The sequence below is a fragment of the Vigna umbellata genome, chromosome 2, assembly GCF_029865625.1.
Source record: "Vigna umbellata cultivar VRB3 chromosome 2, Vumbellata_1.0, whole genome shotgun sequence".
Classification (NCBI taxonomy): Eukaryota; Viridiplantae; Streptophyta; class Magnoliopsida; order Fabales; family Fabaceae; genus Vigna; species Vigna umbellata.
The window spans coordinates 48,566,930-48,579,480 of NC_142166.1; the positions used below are offsets into that span (position 1 = coordinate 48,566,930).

At 36.1% G+C, this 12,551-nt stretch overlaps 2 protein-coding genes across 2 annotated transcripts; one reads left to right on the forward strand and one right to left on the reverse strand.

Annotated features, from left to right (window-relative positions):
* Window positions 1-2,268: 2,268 nt before the first annotated feature.
* On the forward strand, window positions 2,269-4,170 carry LOC124840203 (putative protein phosphatase 2C 72). The gene is made up of 5 exons (XM_047316216.2): window positions 2,269-2,471; window positions 2,685-3,008; window positions 3,149-3,263; window positions 3,376-3,599; window positions 3,675-4,170. The coding sequence occupies exons 1-5, from the start codon at window positions 2,301-2,303 to the stop codon at window positions 3,882-3,884; spliced, it is 1,044 nt and encodes a 347-aa protein (XP_047172172.1). The 5' UTR covers window positions 2,269-2,300; the 3' UTR covers window positions 3,885-4,170.
* A 645-nt stretch (window positions 4,171-4,815) lies between these two features.
* LOC124840204 (uncharacterized) lies at window positions 4,816-12,551 on the reverse strand. The gene is made up of 5 exons (XM_047316217.2): window positions 12,383-12,551; window positions 11,731-12,007; window positions 9,601-9,706; window positions 6,208-6,351; window positions 4,816-5,264 (listed from the first exon to the last, which is right to left on the reverse strand). Exons 2-5 carry the CDS (start codon window positions 11,991-11,993, stop codon window positions 5,007-5,009), a joined length of 771 nt encoding a protein of 256 aa, XP_047172173.1. The 5' UTR covers window positions 11,994-12,007; window positions 12,383-12,551; the 3' UTR covers window positions 4,816-5,006.

Here is a 12,551-nt window from a genome sequence, read left to right on the forward strand (position 1 = left end):
TTACCTCTCGGCCTTCGACATTAACCGAGCGGGATTTACCGCTCGTCCTTCAACATGAACCGAGAGGAATTTACCTTTCGGCCTTCGACTTTAACCGAGCGGGATTTACCGCTCGTCCTTCAACATGAACCGAGAGGGATTTACCTCTTGGTCTTCTACCTAGGAATGCTTCCTAGGGAACGGGCTTTACCGTTCGGCTTCAAGAAGGTTTTACCTTTGCTTTGAGCTAGGAGTGTTTCCTAGTGAACGTGATTTACCGTTCGTCTTTGAGAGGGCTTTACCTCTCTCCGAGAGGGATTTACCGCTCGGTCTTCGACCTAGGAGTGCTTCCTAGGGAACGGGCTTTACCGTTCGGCTTTGAGAGGGTTTTACCTCTACTTTGAGCTAGGAGTGTTTCCTAGTGAACGGGATTTACCGTTCGTCTTTGAGAGGGCTTTACCTCTCTCCCGAGAGGGATTTACCGCTCGGTCTTCGACCTAGGAGTGCTTCCCAAGGAACGGGCTTTACCGTTCAGCTTTGAGAGGGTTTTACCTTTGCTTTGAGCTAGGAGTGTTTCCTAGTGAACGGGATTTACCGTTCGTCTTTGAGAGGGCTTTACCTTTCTCCCGAGAGGGATTTACCGCTCGATCTTCGACCTAGGAGTGCTTCCTAGGGGGCTTTACCGTTCGGCTTTGAGAGGGTTTTACCTCTGCTTTGAGCTAGGAGTGTTTCCTAGTGAACGGGATTTACCGTTCGTCTTTGAGAGGGCTTTACCTCTCTCCCGAGAGGGATTTACCGCTCGGTCTTCGACCTAGGAGTGCTTCCTAGGGAACGGGCTTTACCGTTCGGCTTTGAGAGGGCTTTACCTCTCTCCCGAGAGGGATTTACCGCTCGGTCTTGGACTTGATCGTTAATTATGAACTTTGCTGACGAAATTGGCAATCAGTGTTTGCAATAGGAGACTTCCCCTTCGTTAATTGAATTCCATGATACTTTAAACATGAAGTCCCTTTATGACTAGATCTTAGTTAAAGATTAAATCGTAAATTTTTCATGTATATTATTCAATTGTAGATTTATAAATGGAAAAAAAGTCCCAAACATCATATTACTGTATATATTTCTTTTTCCGGCCGAGGATAAATCGATTTTTCTTCGTATATTAGAAAGCATGTATCAGAAAATGCTTTTGAAAACAAAAATGAAAGGCTCATTTTAAAAAATTATTAAAATAGACAAATAATTTCATCAAATTAAAGGAGGGAATATTCATAATTAGATAATTAGTTGAATATCAAACCCAACCCATTTGTATAGCAGATTGTAAAATAATACACTTACGATAAAAAGAATATCTTAAAATCTTCATTATTTCTGTTTAGCTATGATTTCATTATTAATTATACATAGGGTAGTTATTTTTATTTATACATATTTTTTATATTTTTCTTTCTAGTGTCTCAGCAATAATTATTTTATGAGAATGATTAATTTTTTTATTACATCAAAAAAATATGAACACACGAAATTACGATTTTGTTTACACTGCTTATTAATAGTAAAAATATATAATATCATCTTTATTATATACTAGTCATTAACAATGAAAATAAGTAACATTATCTTTATTTAATTTAAAATACCCGTCTTACACACGTAATAAATTATTCTGAATCTTTGTTTTCATTATTAGTACATTATGCAAGTCAAATACCAATTCAATATATTAAACTGTTCTTCCGTTCAAATAAGATTTTTTTAATTATTGGATCCTTCCTTTCTTTCTTCAACCCATGCTTACAAAATAAAATAAAAATATTAGTTGAACATGTGTTTTAATTTATTATATTAAAAGTTAAATTAATGAATGATTAAGAAACAAGATGCATCCATGCACAATTGTAAGAACAAGTTGATTGCAGGAATACAGGAAACTTGATCCTTATTTCACAAAAGTCCATAACTCAAACATAAGCAGAAAATGTTAATGTAGCATAGTAGTTAAAGGAGATAATAGTTTTGCAGAAGTGTTAGAATCTCTGATAGTGTTGTTAGATATATTAATTTCAATTATAGAAAGTCAGAAGCATTTGTACTCTGTCCCTTAAAGCCAACGTTGGGACATGCCAGTTGAATAAATAACCATTAAAAAACCGTCCATTATTGAGTTTACATTAGCTTAAGCTTTCCCACAAGGAACCACATAAGCAACTTCACTTATTAAATTGTAAATGATTGCTATATATTGGGTCCTGTAATTCATGAGTGTTAGACTTGTTTCTTATTTTGAATAGAATAAAATAACAGAAGAAAAAGTCTCCATGGGTATCTGCATATCCTCTGAATCTTCAGCGATTCATGGAGCGCCCGAAGAAGCTCGTGATGAAAATGTGTTAGTGTTTGAAGCAACCAAGCTTCTAAGGGGACTTTCCTCTGCTTACTCTAAACAAGGTACCAAAGGGCTCAACCAAGATGCTGCAACACTTTGTCAGGTACATGTTTGTTATAAAGAAGCTATCTTTTTTTTTTTCTTCTGAATCATAGTAGAATAATCTCTTAAGATTCTATCTAAGATACTAATATTCACAAAGTTTAAGATTGAACACTTGGTCCTTTAAACAAGCTGCATGGTATATCCATATACATAGGCACTGGGAAACACATGAAATTTATCGTAACTTCTCTTCCTCTGCTTCCTTTATTAGGTTTATGGGACGACAAACGCAGCATTCTGTGGAGTTTTTGATGGGCATGGAAGGAATGGTCACATAGTGAGCAAAATAGTGAACAGCCGTTTGTGTTCATTCATAGTGGACCAAAAAAAAGTGCATGCAAAGATTGAAAAGAAGATCATGGTAAGGCATGCGGAGACAGTTGAAGACGACTCACAAGCTCTACTAAACAAGAATTTTCAAGAATGGAAAGAAGCCATTGTTGATGGTTTCAGGGTGATGGACAAGGAGGTGAAGCTACAAGAGAATCTGGACTGCTCTTGCAGTGGAACTACGGCTGTAGTTGTCATAAGACAGGTAAACCAACTAACCAACCAACCGTGAAAGTGAAATTATCATTGACCGAATCTTTGATCATACATATGTGTATCAGTTTTTGCTACTTACAATAGAAAATATGTAGTAAGTAATAACAATGCAAAAGGATAAATTGGCAGGGTGAAGATCTTGTCATAGCAAACCTTGGTGACTCGAGAGCAATCTTGGGGACAATCTCTGACGGTGAAATCATGGCCATTCAATTGACCACGGATATGAAACCTGGATTACCATGTAAGGCTAATGTCATCGTCCTTGTTGAAGCTAAGTAAATTAATGTGAGCGCAAAATAAAATAAAAAGTAAATAACGTGACATGGAATTTGTGATTGTATATTGAAATGCAGGCGAAGCAGCACGAATAAAAAGTTGCAATGGCCGTGTATTTGCCCTGAAGGAAGAACCACACATCCAGCGAGTGTGGTTACCAGATGAGAACTCTCCAGGTCTGGCCATGTCTAGGGCTTTTGGAGATTTCATGCTCAAAGACCACGGCATCATTGCCATCCCTGACATTTCGCATCGCACTCTAACATCCAGCGACCAATTTATTGTTCTTGCAAGTGATGGGGTTAGTGTTTTATTTTGCATGTTAATTTGCTTATTTTGGATTTTCCTTTATTGACTTTTTGTTTTTCTGATTTAGGTGTGGGATGTGCTAAGCAACGAGGAGGTTTCCTCAATTGTGTGGGAAGCAGACACTGAAAATGAAGCAGCAAGGGCTGTTGTGGAAGCAGCAGCTTTAGCATGGAAAAGCAAGTATCCTTCTTCTAAGTTAGATGACTGCACTGCCGTTTGCCTCTTCCTACAGAAGAAGCCACAGTTTCTACCCGTCAAAGGTGGAAATCCCTCATAAGGCCCTTTTTTCTTGGTAACAAAGTTGCCATGTGAACGTGAAATTATAGCTCCTTACATCACATGGCGCCTCGCATGTCATGTTGGGAATTTACATGGAACGCTGATAAGAAGATGTACTGCTTCTGTTATTCTCAGTTAGCATCCTCTAGTTTCTCCTTTTTACTTTATAAATCTCCATGTATCTCCTATAATGTAATCTTCTACTCCACTTCACACCAAGTTAATGTCTTCGTACCTATTAAATTTTGATGAGTAGTGTAATCGGATGATAATTAACAAGGCTAATTTCAGGCCGTGATAGTCTGGTCAATTATCAGGAGTATTACCTTTGCACGGCCAGATTATACACAAAATTAAAAACAAGCGATGTAATTGAGAGAAATGGAAAGAAAAAGAATAATATTAAAAAAGTGTAATAAGATACTTTACAAATGATACAACTCATCACTATAAAAAAATATATGCCACCATATCACTAACATGAGATCCATACCCTGTATATCTAATAATTTCACTTCTCTAAAAAATATAGAACTCCCCAAGTGTGTGATCAGTGAAAAATATGCTGTAATAACTTTTGTTATTGAATAAGAGATTAAATTTTAATATTTACTTAAAAAGAGAATAAATAAATAAAATAATTTTAAGTTAATCAATGAATTAAGAGATATATAGAAAATAAAATGCGTGAAAAAAATATTTTTTAGCTTGTATGTGTGTCTGTGTTTATAATTTTTCTGTGTAAATAATCTAAAAAAAATAGTAGTTTTTCGAACTTAATGAAAGAGGCACTGACAAACCAAAATTTTTGCGAAAACGTTGGCCAACTGGAATATCACGTCCAGCAGTGATATCTTTTCTCTTTCCATTTTGTGGCTTTTATTTATTTTTGCCCGCGTAACTATATATTAGATAGCAGTAAGGCAAAATGAATAAAGCCCTGATTTTACCATAAACATCAATTTTCCTTTAACACAAATCGTTGCACAAGCAAAAAAAAAAAAGAGAGAGCCGCGGGGAGAGCAAAAGGGGACAGAAGGAAAGTGAGGGATGTATCCGTAGAATTCCATCTGACAGGGAAGAATTTGTCAAGTGATGAAAGGCCACTCTACTTCCAGATTCAGGTTGCATCATTGACTGGATTCTCTCCCAGCAGATCATCATCATATGATACTGGTATCCTTAACCTATCATGCACAGATATAGGTTTTTCTTCAGAAGGTGCTGGTTCGTGTTTATTTTGCAGCTGGGAAACATGAAAATCACTGTTCAAAACATTGCCATGATCTCTGCCAGAGAATGACACGGGCACTCCTTGAGAAGAATCGTCTTTCTTTGGCACAGGTCGTTGCGTCACATTAGGCTGCTTGAATTGTTTCTGCATTACGATAAACATGAAGCCCAAAGGCAAAGACAAAAACAATTAGCAAACAATAACGAATAATTTGGAGATGCATTCCTTCGTCATAATTAATTAAGAAGATGGAATGAAAGGGATAATCCCAAACAATTCTAATTTTTTTGCTGTGTCAAAAATCTCAACCACAAATTATACCCAAAAACAGAATACCAGTAAGCGCAAACAAATTTCAGCAATGACTTCCTCTCAGAACCATAGAGGCATCGGAGCTGATAACCAAATTTTCTTTGCAAAGTGGGGATTTCTTCTGTTCCATTAAGGTTATTCCCTACAACTAACAATCTAATATTCAGATTTCGGAGGTAGAATTGAAGTTGCTGGAGCAGAAAACCAGTCCATTTTACAGAATCTAAGGATATAATTGAACAAAGTATGCCTCTAACATCCACGGGTACATATTTCAAGGAGAAACATCACAAGCATTCATCCTTGTGGGATCTCGGTAAAGCAGTGTAATCATGTATGTCAGTGTCAACTCAATTTTCTCACCAATTACCATTTCACACAGTAAACTACAAATTACAGTTTTAAGAGATCCAAGTCAAAAAATGTTTACCATGACTTTCTTAACCTTACATTTTTAACACCATACCAATACCATACACACTTCAGAAATCAAAGGCGCCCTTACTTAATTTAGTTGGATGGAAAAAGAACCCCTTCTTACAACAAACTTTCGGTGATTAAATAAAAGGAATTTTATTGTAGTGAGAAACCAAACTTAGGCAAATTGTCAGTTGATACTCCTCCCCTCTCAAAAAAAAAACACCTCCATTGTCGCTGGATAAACGGGAACAATACCTTTTATCTTTTAAAAAGAGTGTGTATCAACTAGACAACTTGCCCAGATTAGAAATTAACAAAAGAATAACAAAATTATGAAGGTTAAAAAGTCACACACCTCAAACTCCTTTGTTTTTTTCATTATCTCTTTAAAGACCTTAGGTTCCCTAACTTTTAAGATGCTCCACAATATGCCACCCCCTGTCCGGAATCGTCTACCATCAGCTGTTTTCTGGCCTCCACAAGCCTGTATTGCATCCACCTGTAACTTCCCCACATCATTATACTAGTTTACAAGGTATCAACTAGAAAACTGGTACAGATAATAAATTAACAAAAAAAGAACAAAAATGTTACTCTCGGTAGAAATTGAAGTGTATAAGTGTTTTTAATACACAATATGAATATAGTGGATATTATCCACTGTGATTCCATACAAAGCACAAAACACGTGTAATAAAATATAAGGTTTAATTGTACTTTTGCTCCTTTTACCAAGTAATTTCCTTAGTAATATTTTTTTTTTAATTTAGTCCCACAATATATTTTATTGTTCCAACAAGTCCTTCCATATGTTGGTTTAAGGTGAATTTAAGATATTGAAATCATTTGAAAGGTTCAAAAGTCATTAAAAAAAGAAAACTCGAGTGATATAGGTAGAGGGAAACCAATAGATACCTATCAGTAGTTGGTTAGGTGTCCTAGTGAAGAAATTATTTAGTTGGGCTGGCTGAGATAGAAGAAAACAAACAGCATATTGCAAAAAAGAGGAGATTGAGATTTGAGAGAGAAATCATCTAAATATTTCATAGAGGATTAGACTTCTAGGCAGAGTGAAGAGCCCTGATCTTGAATATCCAAGAAAATGTTTGGTTTTGCGTCCTCCAACCGTAGCAACATTATAGATTATGCTAAACCAGTTCTATCAACTGGAATCAAAGCTTTGATTGTGGGGCTGTGTGTACTAAATCTTAACGATGATTCCAACATCTGATGGAGAAAAGGCTTACTAGTTGCTGACCTAGACAAAACAGTAATTTAAAGCCACTGGAACATGCAAAAGAAGAGAAGCTATCAAAGTCTAGCAGTGATGCTCTCAACTGGTAGCTAACAGAGAAATTGCACACCCTGAATGCAGCCTGGTGGATGACTTAAAGGTGCCAAACAAAAAGTTCCAACCCAAGTGTGATTATAATCAATAGCATGGGTATGCCAGAACTGCAAAAACACAGGGAGCTAAGTAAAACAAAAGTGAGGATGACTAACCTTGGGTGCAAGAAAAGGGTCTGGAGAACAAAACAAGGATCAAGGAAAAGTGAATTTCCTGAGATCAAGAATCATAATGGTAAGGACTGAACCCATGGAAAGTTGAAAATCGCATTTTAGATTGCAAAGAAGAGGCAAAAATATAGGGAAATCCTATCTTTGGCATGGAGGAGAGGTAAGGACTGAAACAAAGGCAGTTATTCTTTATTCTTAAAGAGCGGATTGAGTTCAGTTTCTCAAATATCCCAGGAAATCATTCATTTGTATCTTCTAATCCTAGCCTACAGCAGCTACCTCACATTGGCACAGCAACTGGGATTTCAGGCTATTGTGAAAAATCCTGATGTCCTTTATATTCTGAACCAGTTCGTTCAGAAACTGATAAGAGAACTTAATGATATAGCAATTAAAAATTAAAGGGATAAAATTAATTAGCTGACCAAAATTAACCATCCTAGAGGAATAAAATTTGCAAGTAAATCAAAATACAACACTGAAGTCATTACATCAAATAGAAAACGAAGAAATAGAGAGTAACTGATACAATGATTAGTTATAATATTACAAAATTACAATGAAGAAGACCCTAGTTCCATTACTTGATAGTGCTATGGTAGTGCAAAAATCCTAGCAGATTTCAGGAAGCAGATGCTTAAGAGTTAAAGGATTTTCCAACAAAAAATAGTAGAATAGCAGTTAAATGCAACTTTCAGCACATTAGTCCACAATTAGGTGTTATGGTAAATCCGTTTAAAATATAAACTAAACGCTGCCTGTCTAGACATAATAAAAAATTCCTTACAGTACCTGACATATCTTAAATCTTAAGTTTACCATCAACACTTCCTGATCTGTCAGCTATTCGGCCATACAATTTAATTAAGAAAATAAGAATCTGTTAGCTATTTATGCCAAAATCAATAATAGTCACGATAATAAGCAGTACATTGAAAAAGAGATTCAATTTTGGCTTTGAAATTGTAGGTTGCCACAAGAAGTGACAAAAATGACATATGCCCAGTTTGTTTGTGCTTTTTATTTAAAGAAAAAATGTTTATAATGTGAACACTTCTTTAGTCATTTTTGTGCCTTTTTCTTCCAGAAGCCTAATAACTTCTAGAAAATAAAATTGTATAGTAGAATCAATTTTTTTAAACTTAACAAATGAGCCCTAGAGAAACATTAGCTTCCTTTTCACCAGCACATGCTTAATAAATTATTTATGGGACCAAAAGGAGAAAACGTTCTCCATATATGCACAACTGACAATATGAAACAACAAATATTGACATCAACCTTCACAATTAGTAAATAATGAAGTGGTTCAGCCAGGAACATCGAAGCTCAAGTAGAGAGTTGGAAGGAGCAAACTAGCATCTGGAAGAAAAATCTGCAAGGTTAGGGACAAAATTTCACATCAGAGAATATGAATAGCCATATGGTGCTTGAAAGAGTGGATAAGAATAACCAGCGGAAGGCTCACCCAAATCTTTTAGGACCTTCACCCCAAAACCGGTGACCAAATTATGTCCCCTCCAAACCATATCCATATTCTCGTTGAAGAAATGAATTCACATAAATACAAATTTATTTCAAAGAAATGCAAAGTGCAATCCAATGGGAAATCAAGAGAGAAGGCCGTTAAGGTAGTGACTGAAGCCAAAACGGAGGTATTCAAAAAGTAGCCATTGGACCATATGAATCCAACCACATTTGTAAAATTAGAACCAGAAGTTGTGAAAACCATAACATGAGGAGTTAAAGTAGCTGGTATAATAAGACAAACTGTAAAAAATAATCACTACTGTGCAGCTGTACCTCGAAGTAATCCCAGCAAACTAACACCACCATAGACAATCAATCTTAGCAACAAAAACATATATATAATTAACCAAAATAAGAATTCAGAGATGTGAAAACATTGTCCAAATGACAGAAACAACTAGTAGGAACTAAGATAAGAAACAAGGGTAAGAAATTATAGAACAGACAGCATACTCCAGCGCAGGAATGGAGTCAGGAGTAAACTATTGGGATGGTACAGAACCTGTACAATAACTATCATGGTAGTTATTAAACACTATTGTCAAATATCAATGTTATTCAAGTCATTACAATGCATTGTTGCTAGGTGGTTCTTAAACTATTTCTAATTTCCAATTGGCCATGGTATTTCACACAATACTAACAAACACGTAAGCTGGCTTATTAAACCAAAATTGAGTATATAACAGGGTTTCAGTACCTCACTGACAAGATCACTTAATGCAGAGATCCCAAGGCAGCCCACAGCAGTATATACCATGTATGACTTTTTCTCTTTCAGTCGCCGACATGTATCTAACACAAATCTGAAAAACAGACAATTTGTTTGAAATTCAATGACAGGACAGAAAGGCTAGTAAAAAAATTTAAAGAGACAAACAGAAAAACAACTTTATATATTAGATCCATACAAGGTAGAGGATTCAAATACCATATAGGTTAAGGTTAAGATAACTAGTGAGCAGTGAACAATACTGCATTTTACAACCATATATAAAGGAAGAAGCAAATACATAATTCTTGAACACTTAGTGTTTTAGAATTCAAAATTGCAATAGGTCATGGAGGCAAATGAGTTGTCATGGGCAGTGACTTTGGGGCTACACCAACAAACAGCATAGAACTTGCATGATTTGAATAAAAGAGGAATTGTTATTAAAGCAGAATACAATCATAAAACTAAAAGAATAATATGAATCCAACCATCCTTATTATTAGGATTCAAAACTATATTGGGTTACAGAGGCAAATGAGTTTATTAAGCCAACAGTAATGCCTATGAATCTACAGGCCATAAAGTGAACATATTTTTCCAACTTCGTTTATAGAACTTGCAAAGTGGTGTGATAGCATCCAATTGCGATGACTTCAGCTAGCATTGAAAATATGAGATTCTAGGGTGGGATTTATATAGCCATGGTCTCTCCAACTACTATGGCTACCTTTGATGGCATGGTTCTCTAGAGGTTCTTATCAATTAGCATCACAACCGTCCACCATGTCCCTCAATTGCAAATAAAAGCATACATATGGGATCTGTGACAAAGGAAAAGTAAATGGATAGCCAGTGTGGGTGCTAGGGCTGCAATGTCTAGTGGGATGTTTGGATGCAATTACAGGGTAGGGGACTTGAGTCTAACATTGAAAGTATAGAATTTATAGGGTAGGATTACAAGGCCTTAGGCTCCCCATACAATGGTTAGCTTTTGTGATATGATTCTACCAAGTTCTTATCACAACGGATCTTATAAGGAAAAAGACAAGCTATACTTTTAAAAAACAACATCCAGCTGTTGAGCTTCTCCTACCACTATAGGGCCTGCCATAGGAAAGCAGTTGTTTAATATAGCAGCTGTAGTAGACAAAAGTGTGTTATAGCGGCACTATGTACTGATTTCCATAAAAGCCCATTGCGTGGATACATTAGGTCTTTATGGGGTCTGTTTTGGGGATTTCAATTAATGAAATCTACAGCTGTAATCCAAGTGAAAATGATAAAGCAGTACTCTTGGAATTGGAAGATGTTGATCTGAAAAAAAAGATGTTTTATGATTCCCATCTGGGAAACTTGTATTTGACTCTTGTTGGAATATACTTATATAGCTTGTTTTAAGACACCGATGACTTTCAATTGTTAATTATGAACGTCATTAGTTTAGAGCAATTTTTATAATATTTTCGAAATTATAGTATATAGTATGTACATTATATGAACCTAACCATCCTATACAATTAACGTACTGAAGCCCGTAAACTAGTAAAGTAACTATTAAGTGCATGTAAAATGTCAAGTCTAATCTAAACTGCCGTTTCCAGTTTTTGGGGCTTGTTACTACTCATCGAGCATCAAGCACTGGGTGGTGCTCCACCTCTTCCCAAACCATGCCTTTTTGTTTGCCTTACCATCACGTATGCTTCCATATGAACTATATTCATAACACAATACATGAAAGAGAAAAAATAGAACTGATGGCCGAGGTGTGAGGAAACAAAGAAAAACTGCGAAAAGTGCAAGGCTGAAGGGATCGGAACTGCATGTTCCAATTGTAATTGAGCTGATGATTTGAAGCTTATGTAAAGAACTTGGAGAAAAATTTGGATATGGAACTATGGGGTGAATTGAAAGAGTTTTTTTTCTTCTGTTTCTGCTGTCATTTATTCAGGACATTTGTGAATAAGGGATGCAGGTTCAGTAATATATTAAACGAGATTCTTGTACACCTTAAAAGTTATGAGGTAAAACATAGATGAACTAAATTTTAGTGCGTGAATCATATTTTAGCCAACATGACAATGCCTTTCAAAACTCAAATCGGGTAGAAAGTTGGACCTGTCTATGTCCGTGGCATTAGATCCTGAACCCTTCCTCTTCTTCTTGTTCTTTTTCTTGTTGGCTCTGCGCCTGCGGTTCTTAATGAGAGGTTCTTGATTTGCTTCATTGACATCTCCGGCACTGCTTTGTCCCAAAACATTTTTGGAATCTGGCTCCACCAACTCCCCTTCTTCAACATCAGCCATGTCAACATCGCCATCCATATAATCTAAATCACCCTCCTCGTATATGACATCCAGAATGTTATCACCGTTCTCCATAGCAAACAGCTAACCTGTATTCAGAAACACTATCAATTGTCAATTATCATGAAAGCACAAAAACATTATCATGACAACTCTAATTTCGAATACAAAAACCAGACAAAAAATTACAACAACAAAAAAATAAAAGACAAGGAGATAAAACGCAGGTGGTATGTTAACACAGGATTGGAGAGAGAGAAAAAATGATAAATAGTCTACGAACGTTCGAGTCCAATTTTGATTAAACATAGACAAGCAATACTCATACAAACCCTAACGTTGCGCACATTTGTTTCAAATAGAGCGACTGAGAAAACTAATTGAAGTTAAACCACAGGTAAGCACGATTGCACTACGGGTAGGCAACACAGTGAACAGATAAAATTGAAAAGATTGGAGGTTACCTTAGCACTGCAGTGCAGTGGAAAACCAAACCCGAGAGAACGCTGCGTAATGCTTCTATCTGAGCCGGCGCAGTAGAAAACTGCCGCAGTCGAGTGAGAACTACCACTCTTGAAATTCAGAGTTTCCAAGAAAAAGAGAGGGCCTCCATTTTTATACTTGTACGTGATG

Excerpts from the sequence above, each read along its gene's own strand:
- LOC124840204 (XM_047316217.2), bottom strand. The coding sequence starts at position 11,993 with ATGGAGAACGGTGATAACATTCTGGATGTCATATACGAGGAGGGTGAT. Across the intron at positions 9,707-11,730 it reads AATGCCACGGACATAGACAG|ATTTGTGTTAGATACATGTC; the intron begins GTCCAACTTTCT and ends TCTGTTTTTCAG. Across the intron at positions 5,265-6,207 it reads AAAAAACAAAGGAGTTTGAG|AAACAATTCAAGCAGCCTAA; the intron begins GTGTGTGACTTT and ends ATCGTAATGCAG.
- LOC124840203 (XM_047316216.2), top strand. The coding sequence starts at position 2,301 with ATGGGTATCTGCATATCCTCTGAATCTTCAGCGATTCATGGAGCGCCC. Across the intron at positions 3,009-3,148 it reads CTGTAGTTGTCATAAGACAG|GGTGAAGATCTTGTCATAGC; the intron begins GTAAACCAACTA and ends ATAAATTGGCAG. Across the intron at positions 3,264-3,375 it reads TATGAAACCTGGATTACCAT|GCGAAGCAGCACGAATAAAA; the intron begins GTAAGGCTAATG and ends ATTGAAATGCAG.